This window comes from Crocuta crocuta, unplaced genomic scaffold (genome assembly GCF_008692635.1).
Source record: "Crocuta crocuta isolate KB4526 unplaced genomic scaffold, BGI_CrCroc_1.0 scaffold140, whole genome shotgun sequence".
NCBI lineage: Eukaryota > Metazoa > Chordata > Mammalia > Carnivora > Hyaenidae > Crocuta > Crocuta crocuta.
The window spans coordinates 2,177,968-2,192,426 of record NW_027527775.1 but is presented as its reverse complement, the minus strand read 5'-3'; the positions used below and the strand labels follow the sequence as shown (position 1 = coordinate 2,192,426).

Here is a 14,459-nt window from a genome sequence, read left to right as displayed (position 1 = left end):
GTGGTATGTGCGACATCTTCCTAATAAACAGTAAACGAAGTTTTATTTAGAATCAATGCTGGCTAAAATCTTTTAGCATAAGATTCTTTAAATAAATTACAGCAGCTAGACCCCATGAGGATGGTTCTTGACTTTAATCCACTTTTCCTGCTTGCTTTATGGAATTAAAATAATTGAACATCCAGCAAAAGAACTCAGAATAAGCCCCTAGAATCCTAAGAACAAGGGGAAAGATCACATCATCGCCAACCTGAGCAGCAGAAGAAGCTATCACTTGAGAGCTTTTTATAACAACACTCTTATGAAGTCAAAATTACTCCTATACTGGGAAGTATTCCCATAACATTCCACATCCCAAATGAGAAATTTGAGACTTGGAGAGGCTAAGTAACCAGCCTAAGGTCAGGACACGAGCAGAAAGTGGCAAGACCAAGATTTAAACCAATATTCAAGGCCTAAGAAGTGTATTCTCTCTCTGCTCCTCTGTAATGTCTTATGAGATAGTGAAACGGTCTTTGAAGTAACTGATTAAAAGTTAAATTAAAAACAGTGACATACATTTCAACTATTACATTAGCCGCAATTTAAAAATAATATCCAATGTTGACTAGCGTATGGGGAAGCCAGCCCTCTTATGTGGCAATCATGATATAAAGGGATAGGAACCTTTTGGAAAGCAATTCCATTATCTCAGTGAAGTGACTACAGATATGCCCAGGTTTTTATTTACTTAAGCTATTTTCAAGGATCTGTCGCAAGAAACTCCGCCCAACTTCCAGAGTGAGAAATGTCCATCATAGAATCATTTACATATGTGATTCAGAGGAAGCCCTCATATTCAAGCAGAACAGTTAAAAGTTGCTACACATGCTAAATAAAGTCGTCATTAGGAGTGATTGCTCATGTTAAGAAGCAACAAAACAGGACATAAAGTTATCTAGATTATATTTAAAATCACCAATAGAAAAAAAACACTAAGGGGTGATTTTTAAACCTGTACCTGCTAAACTTTTTAGAATTTAGCAAACTGCTACAATTAAGAAATGGTCAGCTTACTCTTCACCACTATTTGTTGCTTAAAAAATAAAAACTATCTCAAAACCACGGTACAATTATCTAAAATTTAATGCCTGGAGGAAGGTGTGTGTATGTGAAACAATGTCTTCTGTATCATCTAAAAGATCCTCTGCAAGTAGAATATGAAAGAAGTCAAGGTGCTCTGCAGTCATAGCATATTATAGCAGCTAGAAACCTTAGTGGTAGATCATTTTAATTACAAGAACACTAATATCAGAGAGGTTACATGAGCCACCAAAGTTATCAGCTGCTTGGACACCACTTCTTAATGCCCAAGCTGTTGCTCCAAAAGTCAACACACTGACTTCTCAGGGGCTCGTCAGAATGCCAGGTTAGTCTCATGATTCATACTTGCCATTTTTTTCTCATTTAATCAGCAATTAAGTAGGGTTTGCCATTCTGATACCCCTACTTGTCAAGGGTTACTGATTTGTCAAGGGTCAATGATATGCTTTGGAAATGAGGCATGATGTCAGTACAACATTGTGAAAAGGAAAAATGTCTAATGCTAACAGTTTATTGTATGAAGGGGATAATATATTGGGGTGTTTCATATGCCTAACAAAAATATCTGTTATAAACTTGAGACATGAAGAATGCCTTTCCATATTTCATATTTAATTCAGATTAAGATAGGCATATTAGATTTATTTAACCAGCACTTTTACTGTGACCAATATCAATGGCACCTTCCAAAACACAGAAGAGTCACATACCACTACTGGCCAAAAGAACTGAAAACTTGCATTTTGAAAACTACAAAAATTACTGAAACTGAAGAAGATCTAACCAAAAGGGAAGACCTCCCACATTCATGGATCAGAATACTTGATACTGTGTGAATGGCCATACCCACAAATTCATCTACAGATTTAATGCAAGCTCTCTCAAAACCCCAGCTTACTTCTTTACAGAAATTGACACAGATCCAAAAGTTCACATGGAAATTCAAGGGATCCAGAATAGCCAACAAAAGATTTTCAAAAAGAACAAGTTAAAAACCTCACACTTCCTGATGTCAACACTTACTATACCACAGTGATCAACAGTGTCATATTAGCAAAGACACACACGGATCCACAGAACAGATCTGTGAATCCAGAAATAAAACCTCACATTTACAGGCAACTATTTTTAACAAATGTGCCAAAACATTTCAAAGATGGAAAGACTACTGTTTCCAACAAATGGTGCTGGGACTACTGGATATCTACATGCAAAAGAAGAAGACTGGACCCTCTACTTCATTGAGAAAAATTAATGGATCACAGACCAAAGCCTAAGAGCTAAAAGTATAAAAATCTAAAAAAACACATGCATAAATTTTCATAAGCCTGCATGAAGCAATGGATTCTTCCACAGAACATCTAAAGCAGAGAGAAGATCAAGGTGGCCGAGGAGGGGGGTGTCCCGAGCTTACCTCCTCCCCTAGACACACCAAGGCTTCAACTACATATACAAGAACTCTCAGAGGATGCGCTGAAGACTAGCAGAACAGCTCTTCCACAGCCAGAGATAATAAAGGAAAAGCAACATCAAGAAGAGGAGAGGGGCAGGAACGCAAGCTGTGCGGGGCCTACACCTCCAGCACAGCAGCACACAAGCAAGAGGGCTATCGCAGCCCCAGGGATCCTCTCTGAGGAGCAGGGGGTTCAAGTCCCACATTGTGCACCTTCACCCTGAGGACCTGGCACCAGGAAACAAGTCCCTGTAACATCTGTCTTTGAAAATCTGTGGGGCTTACCGTCTAGGAGAGCTGGAAGACTACAGAAAACCAAGACTCCATTCTTAAAAGGCTTGTGCACAAACTCACCTGATCTGAGACATAGAAAAGCAGCAGCAGTTTGAAAAGCACCTGGGCTATACATGAAAGAGACTTGCTGACTTTTAAGACATGTGCTGAAGAGGCACAGATTCTAAGAACTTACTCCAGAATGGAAGTGCTACCAGGTGCCATTTTTCTGCCCTTCTGCATAGCTGGCCCAACACTGGGGGAGACCTCTTCTGACATTCTCCATCTACATTACTAGTACCACTCGCCCTGCGCTACACTCCCCTGTGGTTGTACCCTGTTCAACACATCTCCAAAGTGGATCCGGCCCACTTCACCTAGCAGGAGGCCCCAGTTGGGACCCATCTCCCCACCACCACCCAAGAAGCTTCTATCTGGAACATGCAACAGGGAGCCTCAGGCAGAATGATGCCCCTCCAAAGCAGCTACTGCCAGGAATTGGGAGAGGACTAGCCCCACACCCCAGTTTACCCACAAGAGCAATGATCCAATGAAAGAGGAATGAACACAGCCCAAAACATGGAGGCACCATGGAGTGACTTGTTTTGGTGACCAGGGTAGTGGGGGGTCAAGGGGTGGGTTGGGCTTCCGGGCCCCACAACACATTTTCTACATAAAACCAATCCTTCAAGACCAGGAGACACAGCTGATCTATCTAATACATGGAAACATACAGATTCAGGCAACATGAGGAGACAGGAATATGTTCCAAACAGAAGAACAAGAAAAACCTCAGAAAAAGAACTAAATGAAATGAAGATAAGCCATCTACTTGCTAAAGAGATCAAAATAATGGTTATAAATAAACTCACCTAAAGCAAGAGAAGTATTTTTTTTTAACGTTTTATTTATGTTAAAATTTATTTTTAACTTCAAAACTTCCTAACGTGAACAAGGAAGCAGACATCCAGGTCCATGAATCACAGAAAGCCCTAGACAAGAGGGCTGAATCCAAAGAGGTCAACAACAAAACACATTAATAATTAAAATGTCAAAAATGAAAAGTAAGGAGGGGCACCTGGCTGGCTCAGTGGGTAGAGCATGCAACTCTTGATCTGGGGATTGTGGGTTCAAGTGCCACACTGGGTGTAGAGATTACTTAAAAATAAAATCGTAAAAAATAAAAGAAAGATAAGGAATCTTAAAAACAGCAAGAGAAAAGCAATTAGTTACATGTAAGGGAACTACCATTAGATTATCAGCTGAAATTGCAGGCTAGAACTGAAAGGAAAAAACCTACAACCAGAAGACTCTTCCCAGCAAGATCATCATTCAGAGTTGAGAGAGAGAAAAAAAGTTTCCCCCCCAAAAAAAGTCAAAGAGGTTCATCACCATGCAGTTTCATGAAATGTTACTGAAAACTTACAAGAAATGTTAGATTTATTTAAGCAGAAAAGGCCATAACAAGAAGAAAACAATGAAAGAAAAAAACTCACTGGTAAAAACAAATGTATAGCAAAAATAATGGGCCAACCACTTATAAAAATAGTGTCAAGATTAAAAGACAAAGACAGTGAACTCAACGGTCTTTGTAGTAATTAGGTAAGGTATACAAAATAAGATGATGTAAAATATGCATCAAGAACATCAAACATTGTGAGGGAGGGAGTAGAAATATAGTGCGTAAAGTGTTCAAACTTAAGTAACCACCAATTTAATATAGGGTGTTATACAAAAACCAAAGGTCAGTAAAAGATACACCAAAAAGACAGAGAAAGGAATCCAAACCTAACACTAAAGAAAATCATCAGGACACAAGGGAAGAGAGCAAAAGAAGTAGAAGGCAATAGAAAAGAACGACAAAAACAGCGAGAAAGCCACACAAGTGCAATAAATTCATACATCTCAATGATTACTTTAAATGTAAATGGACTAAATGCTCAAATCAAAAGACGCAGACTGGCTGAAAGGATGAAAAACAAGACCCATCTATATGCTGCCTACAAAAGATTCCCTTTCCACGTAGACACACAGATTAAAAGTGAAGGGATGGAAAAAAATATGCCATGCAAATAGAAACAAAAAGAAAATGGACAGCAATACTTCTATCAGACAAAGTAGAATTTACAACAAAAGCGGAAATTACATAACAATAAAGGGTTCAAGACACTTCTCCAAAGAGGACATCCAGATGGCCAACAGACACATGAAACGATGCTCAGCATCCCTCCTCATCAGGGAAATACAAATCAAAACCACACTGAGATACCACCTCACACCAGTCAGAGTGGCTAAAATGAGCAAATCAGAGAACGCGAGATGCTGGGGAGGATGTGGAGAAACGGGCACCCTTCTACACTGTTGGTGGGAATGTAAACTGGTACAGCCCCTCTGGAAAACAGTGGGGAGGTTCCTCAGGAAACTAACAATAGAACTCCCCTAAGACCCAGCAATAGCACTGCTAGGAATTAACCCGAGGGATACAGAAATGCTGAGGCACAGGAGCACATGTACCCCAATGTTCATAGCAGCACTCTCCACAATAGCTAAAACATGGAAAGAGCCTAAGTGTCCATCAACAGATGAATGGATCAAGAAGATGTGGTTTATCTATACCATGGAATACTCCATGGCAATGAGAAAGAATGAAATCTGGCCATGTGTAGCAACATGGATGGACCTTGAGGGTGTTATGCTGAGCGAAATAAGTCAGGCAGAGAAGGACAAATATCATATGTTTGCACGTATAGGAGGATTAGGAGGAACTTGACGGAGGAACAAGGGGGAGAAGAAGGGGGGAACTGGTGGGGGAAAGGGAGAGAGGCAAACCATGAGAGACTCTTGAATGCTGACAAAAACTGAGGACTGATGGAAGTGGGTGGGAGGGGGGGATCGGCATGGAGGAGGACACTTGTGGGGATGAGCACTGAGTGTTATGTGGAAACTAATTTGACAATAAACTATTTGTAAAAAAAATAAAAAAATAAATAAAAACAATGAAGGGTTCAATCCAACAAAAACAATTTACCAATTGTAAACATCTATGCACCAACATAGGAGTACCTAAAAAGATAAAGCCAATATTAACAGACATAAAGGAAGAAACTGACAACAGTTAAACTAGGGGACTTTAACACTCCACATACACAAGTAGATATCATTCAGACAAAAATCAATAGGGAAACACTAGCCTGAAATGACATATTAGGCCAGATGGACTGAACAGATATACACAGAACATTCCATCCAATATAAGCAAAATACATATTTTTTCAAGGGCACATGGAACACTCTCCAGGAGAGATCACATGGTCGTTCACAAATCAAGCCTCAATAAATTGAAGAAGACTGAAATCATATCAAGAATCTTTTCCAACCAAAACAGCATGAAACTACAAGAAAAATTAGGGAAAAAAATGGAAAACATACAAACATGTGGAGGACAAGCAACATATTACCATTGTGTCAATGAAAAATGCAAAAAGAAAATAAACGAAACACCTTGAGACAAAAGAAAATGGGAAAACAACATTCCAGAACCTACAGAATGCAGTGAAAACCTGTACTCTGTCCATACCACCCAAAGCAACCTACAAATTCAATACAATTCCTATGAAAATACAAATAACATTTTCCCCAGACTAGAACAAATAATCCTAAAATTAGTATGGAACCACAAAGGACCCCAAATAGCTAAAGCAATCTTGAGAACGAAGAACAAAGCTAGATGTATCACACTCCCAGATTTCAAACATTACTACAAAGCTACAGTAATCAAAACAGTGTAGTAATGGCACAAAAATAGACACATACATCAATAAAACAGAACAAGAGAACCCATAACCAAACCCATGCATGTAACGTCAATTTACCTACGACAAAAGAAGCAAGAAGATATAATGGGGGAAAGACAATAAATTAAATAAATTTGCTACTTGCAAAAAACAAAACAAATCCCTGGGCCCCTTTTTTACACCATACACTAAAATAAACTCATAATGGACTGAAGAGCTAAATGTAAGACCTGAAACCATAAAACTAAAATAAAACACAGGTAGTAAACTTTGATATCAATCTTACAGTATTTTTTTTGGAGATGTCTTCTCAGAAAGGGACAATAAAAGAAAAAACAAACAGGACAGTATCAAACTAAAAAGCTTTTGCACAGCAAAAGGAACTATTAAAAAATGAAAAAGCAACCTACTAAATGGGAGAAAATATTTGCAAACGGTATATCTGATAAGAGGTTAATATCTAAAATATATGAAGTTTTATAACTCAACACCAAAAATGAAACAAAACCAAGTAAGGGTTCAATTAACAACCAGGCAGAAGAACTAAATGGACATTTTTGCAAAGACATATAGATGGATAAGAGATACATGAAGATGCTCAATGTTACTATTCATCAGGGAAACACACATCATAACCTCTAAGAGACACTACTTGATACCCATCAGAATGGCTATTACCAGAAAGACAAGAAATAGCAAGCACTGGTGAGGATGTGAGGAAAAGGAAACCATTGTGTGACATTGGTGGGAATGTAAGCAGGTGTGGCCACTATGGAAAGGACTATGCTGGTTCTTCAGTAAATTAAAAATAGAAATGCCATATAATCTAGCAATTCCACTTCTGGATACTTATCTGAAGAACACGAAAATACTAATTTGCTTTTGTTTGTGTGTTGTTTTGTTTTTTTTTTTAACAACCACACCCAGCACACTGGGTGGCCAGTGTGCAGCCCAATGCAGAGGTTGAACTCACAACCCTGGGCTAATAATACCAAGAAATGAACACAACTAAGCCACCCAGGCACCCAAAAATACTAATTTGAATATATATATGCACCCCTATGTTCATTGCAGCATTATTTGCAATAGCCAAGTATGAAAGTAACCTAAATGTCCATCGATAAACGAATGGATAAAGAAAAAGTGATATGTGTGTGTGTATACACACATATATATGTATTGCCATATATATATATTCACATATATATATATCACACACACACAAGGTGAAATATTAGCCATAAAAAAGAATGAAAAGATACTCAACATCATTATCCATCAAGGAAATGCAAATCAAAACCACAGTGAGATACCATCTCATACTCATTAAAATGGCTATAATAAAGAAAGATAAAAGGAAGTATTGGCAACAATGTGAAGAAATTAGACCCTTCATACACTGTGGTGGACATGTAAAATGCTGCAGTCACTCTGGAAAACATCTGGCAGTTTCTCAGTTAAACAGAGCTATCATACCATATAGCTTCCTATTAAAGGCAATCTGATTTTCTTTTTTTAATTTTTAATATTTATTTATTTTTGAGAGACAAAGAAACAGAGTGTGAGCAAGGGAAGGGCAGAGACAGAGACAAACACAGAATCAGAAGCAGGGTCCAGGCCATGAATTGTCAGCACAGAATCTAACACAGGCCTCAAACTCACAAACCATGAGATCATAACCTGAGCCAAAGTTGGATGCTTAACCGACTAAGCCACTCAGGTGCCCCAAAGGTTATCTGATATTTAGCATAAAGTCATTCTACAGCATATTAGCTCTCCTTTTCTCCCAAATACCAGGATGTGCTAGAAATTTAAAGCAAAAGAAAATAAAAATCTCAAAGTGTGTAGAATAGTTCCATTTTCTTTTTAATCATAAAAGATTTAGTAAGAATATATTAAAACTCAGGCAACTGGGATCTTTAGAATTTCAGTCACGTTGGATGATTGAGTCTTCTCTAGCTTTAAGACCTTAGAAAAGGTTAGCAATTGTGATAAAATTCCCTCACATGTCCCTGCTTTATTAAGTTGAGAAACTGGACACAACTTGGAAACAGTGAGGATATTCATTATTCGGTATATTACATTATTCACCCTATTTTCTTAAATTACTATCTAAATACAGGGCATCAGAAATTTATACCTCTTGCCTAATTTTCTGAAGACTCCTGTTCATTTCTGGCTCACCACTGTGTCCTGAGCACTCAACACTGTCACAAGCATGTAGTCAATGTGCTATGATACCTTTCTCCCTTTTCAGTAGCCGTTCCACTCTCCAGTGTACTTAGAAGCTACCTACTGTCTTATCACTGAATATTCAACAAGAGAACGCAGGTAGTATAAGGGGACCTGACTGGCCATAGATCAAACATAGGAACTGCAGTGAATACATTTTATGATTCTTTATGGCTTCTCAAGAGACAAAACTTTTAGATTCTCAGTTGTGGTTCAAATGGGTTGAGGCTGCGAGCTGTCTTAGAGACAGATGCAAGTTTGTTCAGTAGAAGTGTAGAAAAGAACAGAAAAATGTCAAGCTGCTGAACTGTTAAAAGGTGTTAAAACCTGATATGGAGATTTAGCGACCAAAGACTACCAAATTTGAAAAGAACATTTACTGTAGAAAAAGTATACTCTCCCCTTTAGACCACATTTTTAAAAAAGCATTTTTAAAACACTAAAATGATTATTAATAAAACATCCTTTTGGGTCAGATAGCTGGCTGATCATGCTGACCAGGTTTTAACCCGTGCCAATCCAAGTCATAATCAAGTAAGTTTACGCCACAAACCTAAAATTCTATTTTAAGCAAAACAGTGAAAAATCAATATAAGCACATTTAAATGCTTTCAACGACAACATGACTTTACAAAAAGGTTCTTTTTCTCTCTCCATATTTAAGGTTGTCACTTACCCACATTAAAAGCCGTAAACAGATTTTTTCTTGAAGGACCTAAGAAGTAAAAGAAATATTTGTTAGATGCCCACATTTTGAATGAAATATCACACAAAAGTTAGCCATTTTAAATATATTTTCTTTAAGAATTTTTTTTCAATGTTTATTTATTATTAAGAGACAGAGACAGCATGTGAGTGGGCATGGGGCGGAGAGAGGGGATGACACAGAATCCGAAGCAGGCTCCAGGCTCTGAGCTGTCAGCCCAGAGACCAATGTGCAGCTCAAACACATGAACTATAAGATCATGACGTGAGCCGAAGCTGGACACTTAACCAACTGAGCCACCCAGATGCCCCTGAAAATATTTTCAAAACAAAAAAAAATATTTTGAAAAATATCTAAATTTTAGGTTCATATGGGAAATACCACTGAAATACAGTCAACTTTATCTAGTATATTCTAACTGTAAAATAATTTTCCAGGGGTCCCTGGGTAGCTCAGTTGGTTAAGCATCTGACTTCAGCTCAGGTCATGATCTCACAGTTCACAGGTTTGAGCCCCGCATCAGGCTCTGTGTTGAAAGCTCATGCTCTGTCTCTGTCTCTCAGTAATAAACATTAAAAATTTTTAATTCAAATAATTTTCCAAATAACAGCAGAATGATAGTTAAAAGGTGATATGAATTCACTGTCACAAATTAAATATGATAGGAAAACTGTAAAATATTTTCAGTCAAGAATAGCTGCAATGTGAATGTTAACAGTGCTGGATTTACACACATATTACACACTTCATGCTATTCCACTGCTAACACAGCAAAAAAGGCGGGGCATTATGAAAGACAGCCACTAGTGTGTGATTTCTAAACCTGCCAGGCATTAAACCCAGCCCACTTGCAATTCAGCTACAAAGGAAATAATATTGAAGCTTTTTCTCCAAACTGACACAATATGAAACACAACCAGGGGCCCTTCCGCCATGTGTATGTCTATCAAACCACCAAGAAGACTACAATTTTATTTGTCAGTTATACGTTACTAAGCTTATAAAAAATACAAGTGATGTTAACAGGTGCAGAGCTACAAAGATCAGTCAATAGAAGAAAACTAGAAGTGCTTCCACCTGACCAGAGATTGCCATTTCTAGAGCGTAATCGTCTGCAGATGGCTAGAGGAGCCGCCACATTCTATCTGAGAAGTTTACAGACACCACAATCTCTTACCATTTGTGGCCCTTATAAATGAAAATCGTTTGTTCCCACGTAACTAAAAACTGTGTGATACAAAAACTGGCAAATTCAATAGCAAGACATTTTAGAAAACTGGAGTTCCCTATTCTATATACTTATCAGTGGAATCATGAAGTTCTAATTTTCCGCAAGTTATTTAGGATCAAATTTTGACACCTAACAGCTCTGTTGAGTTACTGGTGTATGTAGTAGATGCTGGGGCTTCATCATCATCAATAAAAACCACGGATTCCCAAACCAATGTCATTCCAGCAAGAATGTCATCACAGCAAGGGGTCGTCTGATACTTTAGAAACTTAAGACCATGGACAGATAAGAACAACCTACAGGCACACTTAAGAATCTTTCTGCGCATATTTATGCCTATTTTCTCTTCAATAGTGTACAAAAGGGAAAGCATTGATCAACACTCACTAGGTGTTGAACCTCAAGTCACTATAGGATTCTTTACACACTTACACACACACACACAAATGTTGAGGATGAGCAATGGACACTCTCACACTGATGTGAGAGACGAACACCTTTCTAGAAAAATAATGTATTAACAATTTCAGCAAGATTCATACAGTTTAGCCAGTAACTCCTCTTTCAGGGATATCTCATAGAAGTAATTAGAATCGGAAGTGACAAATGCTCACATTCAAAAATGTTCGCCCACCTCAGAACCACATGCCATAGTAAAAGCCAGAAATTGTCCACCACCATGGAGTTGGAAAATAGACTTAAATAGCTATTTAAAATGAAGAAGCTCTTGTGGTACACCACTAAACAAAAAGCAAGGCACAACAGAGTATACACATTATTTTTTTAAGTTTATTTATTTTGAGAGAATGAATGTGAGCAGGGGAAGGGTAGAGAGGGAGGGAGAGGGAGGGAGGGAGAGGGAGGGAGAAGGAAGGAGAGGGAAGGAGAGAGAGGGAGAGAGAGGGAGAATGAACCCGAGCAGGCTCCACAGTAACAGTGAGGAGCCTGACTCCTGCAAACCATGAGATCACGACCTGAGTTGAAATCAAGAATCAGATGCTTAACCCACTGAGCCACCCCTGAGCGTGTATACATTATGCCCTTGTTTTCTTAAAACAAAAAACAAAACTATCATTTATGCGGAGGGGAAAAAAATGGAGGAAATGCAATAGCTATTTCTAGTTGATGGGATAAAGGAGGACCCTGTAGGTGTCTGGGTTTTCCCTGACATTAAAACATGTTTGCGCGCGCCACTGTGTCTACTGCCACATTCAGTCATTGTGAAAAGTAGAATAATTAAGGGGCTCCCGGGTGGCTCAGTCGGTTAGGTTTCCAACTTCGGCTCAGGTCATGATCTCATGGTTTGTGGGTTCGAGCCCCGCATCAGGCTTTTGGCTGACAGTTCAGAGACTAGAGACTAGAGCCTGCTTTGGATTCTGTCTCACTCTCTCTTTGTGTCCCTGCCCCGCTCGTGCTCTGTCTCTCTCTCAAAAATAAATCTTAAAAAACATAAGTAGAGGAATTGGGGCCACCTGAGTGACTCAGTCAGTTGAGAGTCCAACTCCTGATTTCAGCTCAGGTTTATGATTCCAGGGTTGTGGGACTGAGCCCTGTGTCAGGCTCTGCATGGAGCATGGAGCCTGCTTAAGATTCTCTTTCTTCCAGCAGGAAACAACCTGCANTTAACTGAGGACCATGGGGGAGAAGAAGGGCGGAAATGGTGGGGGAAAGGGAGAGAGGCAAACCATGAGAGACTCTTGAATGCTAAGAAAAACTGAGGACTGATGGATGGGGGGGAGGAGGGGTGGGAATGGAGGAGGGCACTTGTGAGCACTGGGTGTTATATGGAAACCAATTTGACAATAAACTATTTGTAAAAAAAAAAAAAAAGATTCTCTTCCTTCCCTCTGTCCCTCTCATGCTCTCAAAAAAAAAAAAAAAAAAGAAGGTAGAGAGATTATCAAATCAAAAGGCTAATTCTTTTGTGCTCAAAAGAGAAGCTCGTGACTACGCCTTAGGATCATAACCTACTAACTTGTATTTGCTTGAATCTAAGATAAAATTGAGGATGTGTGAAAGTCTAATTACTGCCTGTAAATGGTGTTGTGGAGGCAAATATTCATCAGTTATATTTGACAATATGTTATCTGTCCAGTTTTTAATACTTCTCTTGCCTCCATTATCAGTTTACTTATACAAACAACAGTAGAGCTTTCATTAAACTATTATTTTCTAATTGAAATTGTCTATAAAGAAAACATTTACAATCTATTTGTCCTTTTATTAATAATAAAAAAATCAAGAAAACTTGTTAGATGTATCTTAACCTAGGTATTAGGGTAATGTATATACATATTTTTAATTGTGTCCCCAAATCATTAGTTACTTCTTACTCTGTAACTAAGCAATTTCATTCTGTTAAAACTGAAATACTGGAAGATATTTTTCCTGTCACTTATAAAATGGTTATACCCTGGAGGAACTAGAGTAGCTGGGATCTACTAGTGGTATAAATAAAATACTTTTCTAAAAAAAAAAGCCTAGCAAACCCCACCTCTAAAATGGATCAGAGATTCCAGCTAAGTTTCTCCTTCCTACTTCTTTCAGGTAAGAAATCTTTCAATTCACTAAAAACTAACCCACCTTCTAATGTGCTTCAGACCCACTTTACACTTAGTGATAAAGCTTCATGAGAACACTCCATATTAAGTATACACCACATATATGATAAACCTGAAAGTTATTCTTCGTAGCCACGGCAATTTCTAAGTGAGTAATACAAAAAAAAGAGAAGAGAAAGAAGGGAGGGGGGAGAACATGGTTTGGACCAAAGGTGGGAAGTAAATTAAGCATTTCTACCTCATTGTTCCAGATCACAATCTTCAAATAATTTAACCCTGGAAGTCTTAATCATTTTCACCTTATACCTGTGATCTATCTCCTGATTTATATGCATCAAGTTTTAACTACAGAACCCAGTGACCCTCTGAAGAAGAAGGGCTCCCTTGATGTTAAAATGCATTATGTGCCTTTTTTCAGGGAGAATGTAAATAACAGTTCAATATGCCATAAGACTAGATGCCAAAATTTGACTTGCTATAAGGTAAGGACTTAAAAAGTAGTGCTTTCCCTCTTTTTTCTGCAATGAGGAGCATACCTTTTGAAGGAGTTTTTAGTAAGTGGGCATGAGCTCTGGGTATCAAAGGCTTCAAATATAAGGATCCTGAGGAACCATTCTGAAATGCTGGTTTGGGAGGTTTTTCCTCATACTTGATGACAGTGGCATTCCCGGCTGTAATAACACAGAAGAGTACAATTTATTTTATACATAAATACAGCATCAATTTTCCACCATCTCTTCCTTCCCCCTGAAGCAACAAGTGCTCCCTAAGCACCCTGCAATATGCCAGTTATTACCACATACTGGGAAGAGAAGATACTGCTTTAACTACAGTGACCATGTGTCCTGGCATAATCCAAGTTTACGTGTCTTGTCCGGTCAAGTTTTTGTCCCAAATAAAAGTTGGAATATAAATCATATGGCCATCCGTGCCATGTGACAAGCACGCCCAAGGGGCAGCAATAAAGAGCAACCGTCTCCACGGGGACAAGGCAGATGTGCCAGTAATCGAATCACAATGAACACCAGTAGCCAGATGTGTTAATAATGTGAGAACAATAATGTATCCACTCTGTGACAGTAACAGACATGAGAGCTGGTTTGGATCCTTCCTTACTATAGGACAG

General features: G+C 38.5%; 1 protein-coding gene across 8 annotated transcripts in view; it reads right to left on the bottom strand.

The window, feature by feature from the left end:
- The window catches only part of MTUS1 (microtubule associated scaffold protein 1), a 176,584-nt gene that overhangs the window by 58,468 nt on the left and 103,657 nt on the right, over nucleotides 1-14,459 (bottom strand). For 6 of the 8 annotated variants that reach the window (XM_077772474.1, XM_077772504.1, XM_077772476.1 and 3 more), the window contains 2 exons: nucleotides 13,870-14,004; nucleotides 9,512-9,550 (listed from right to left, as the gene is read on the bottom strand). In XM_077772474.1, the coding sequence (XP_077628600.1) occupies nucleotides 9,512-9,550; nucleotides 13,870-14,004 (174 nt within the window). The remainder of the gene's footprint in view (nucleotides 1-9,511; nucleotides 9,551-13,869; nucleotides 14,005-14,459) is intronic. The other 2 variants (XM_077772482.1, XM_077772494.1) reach the window with 1 other exon arrangement.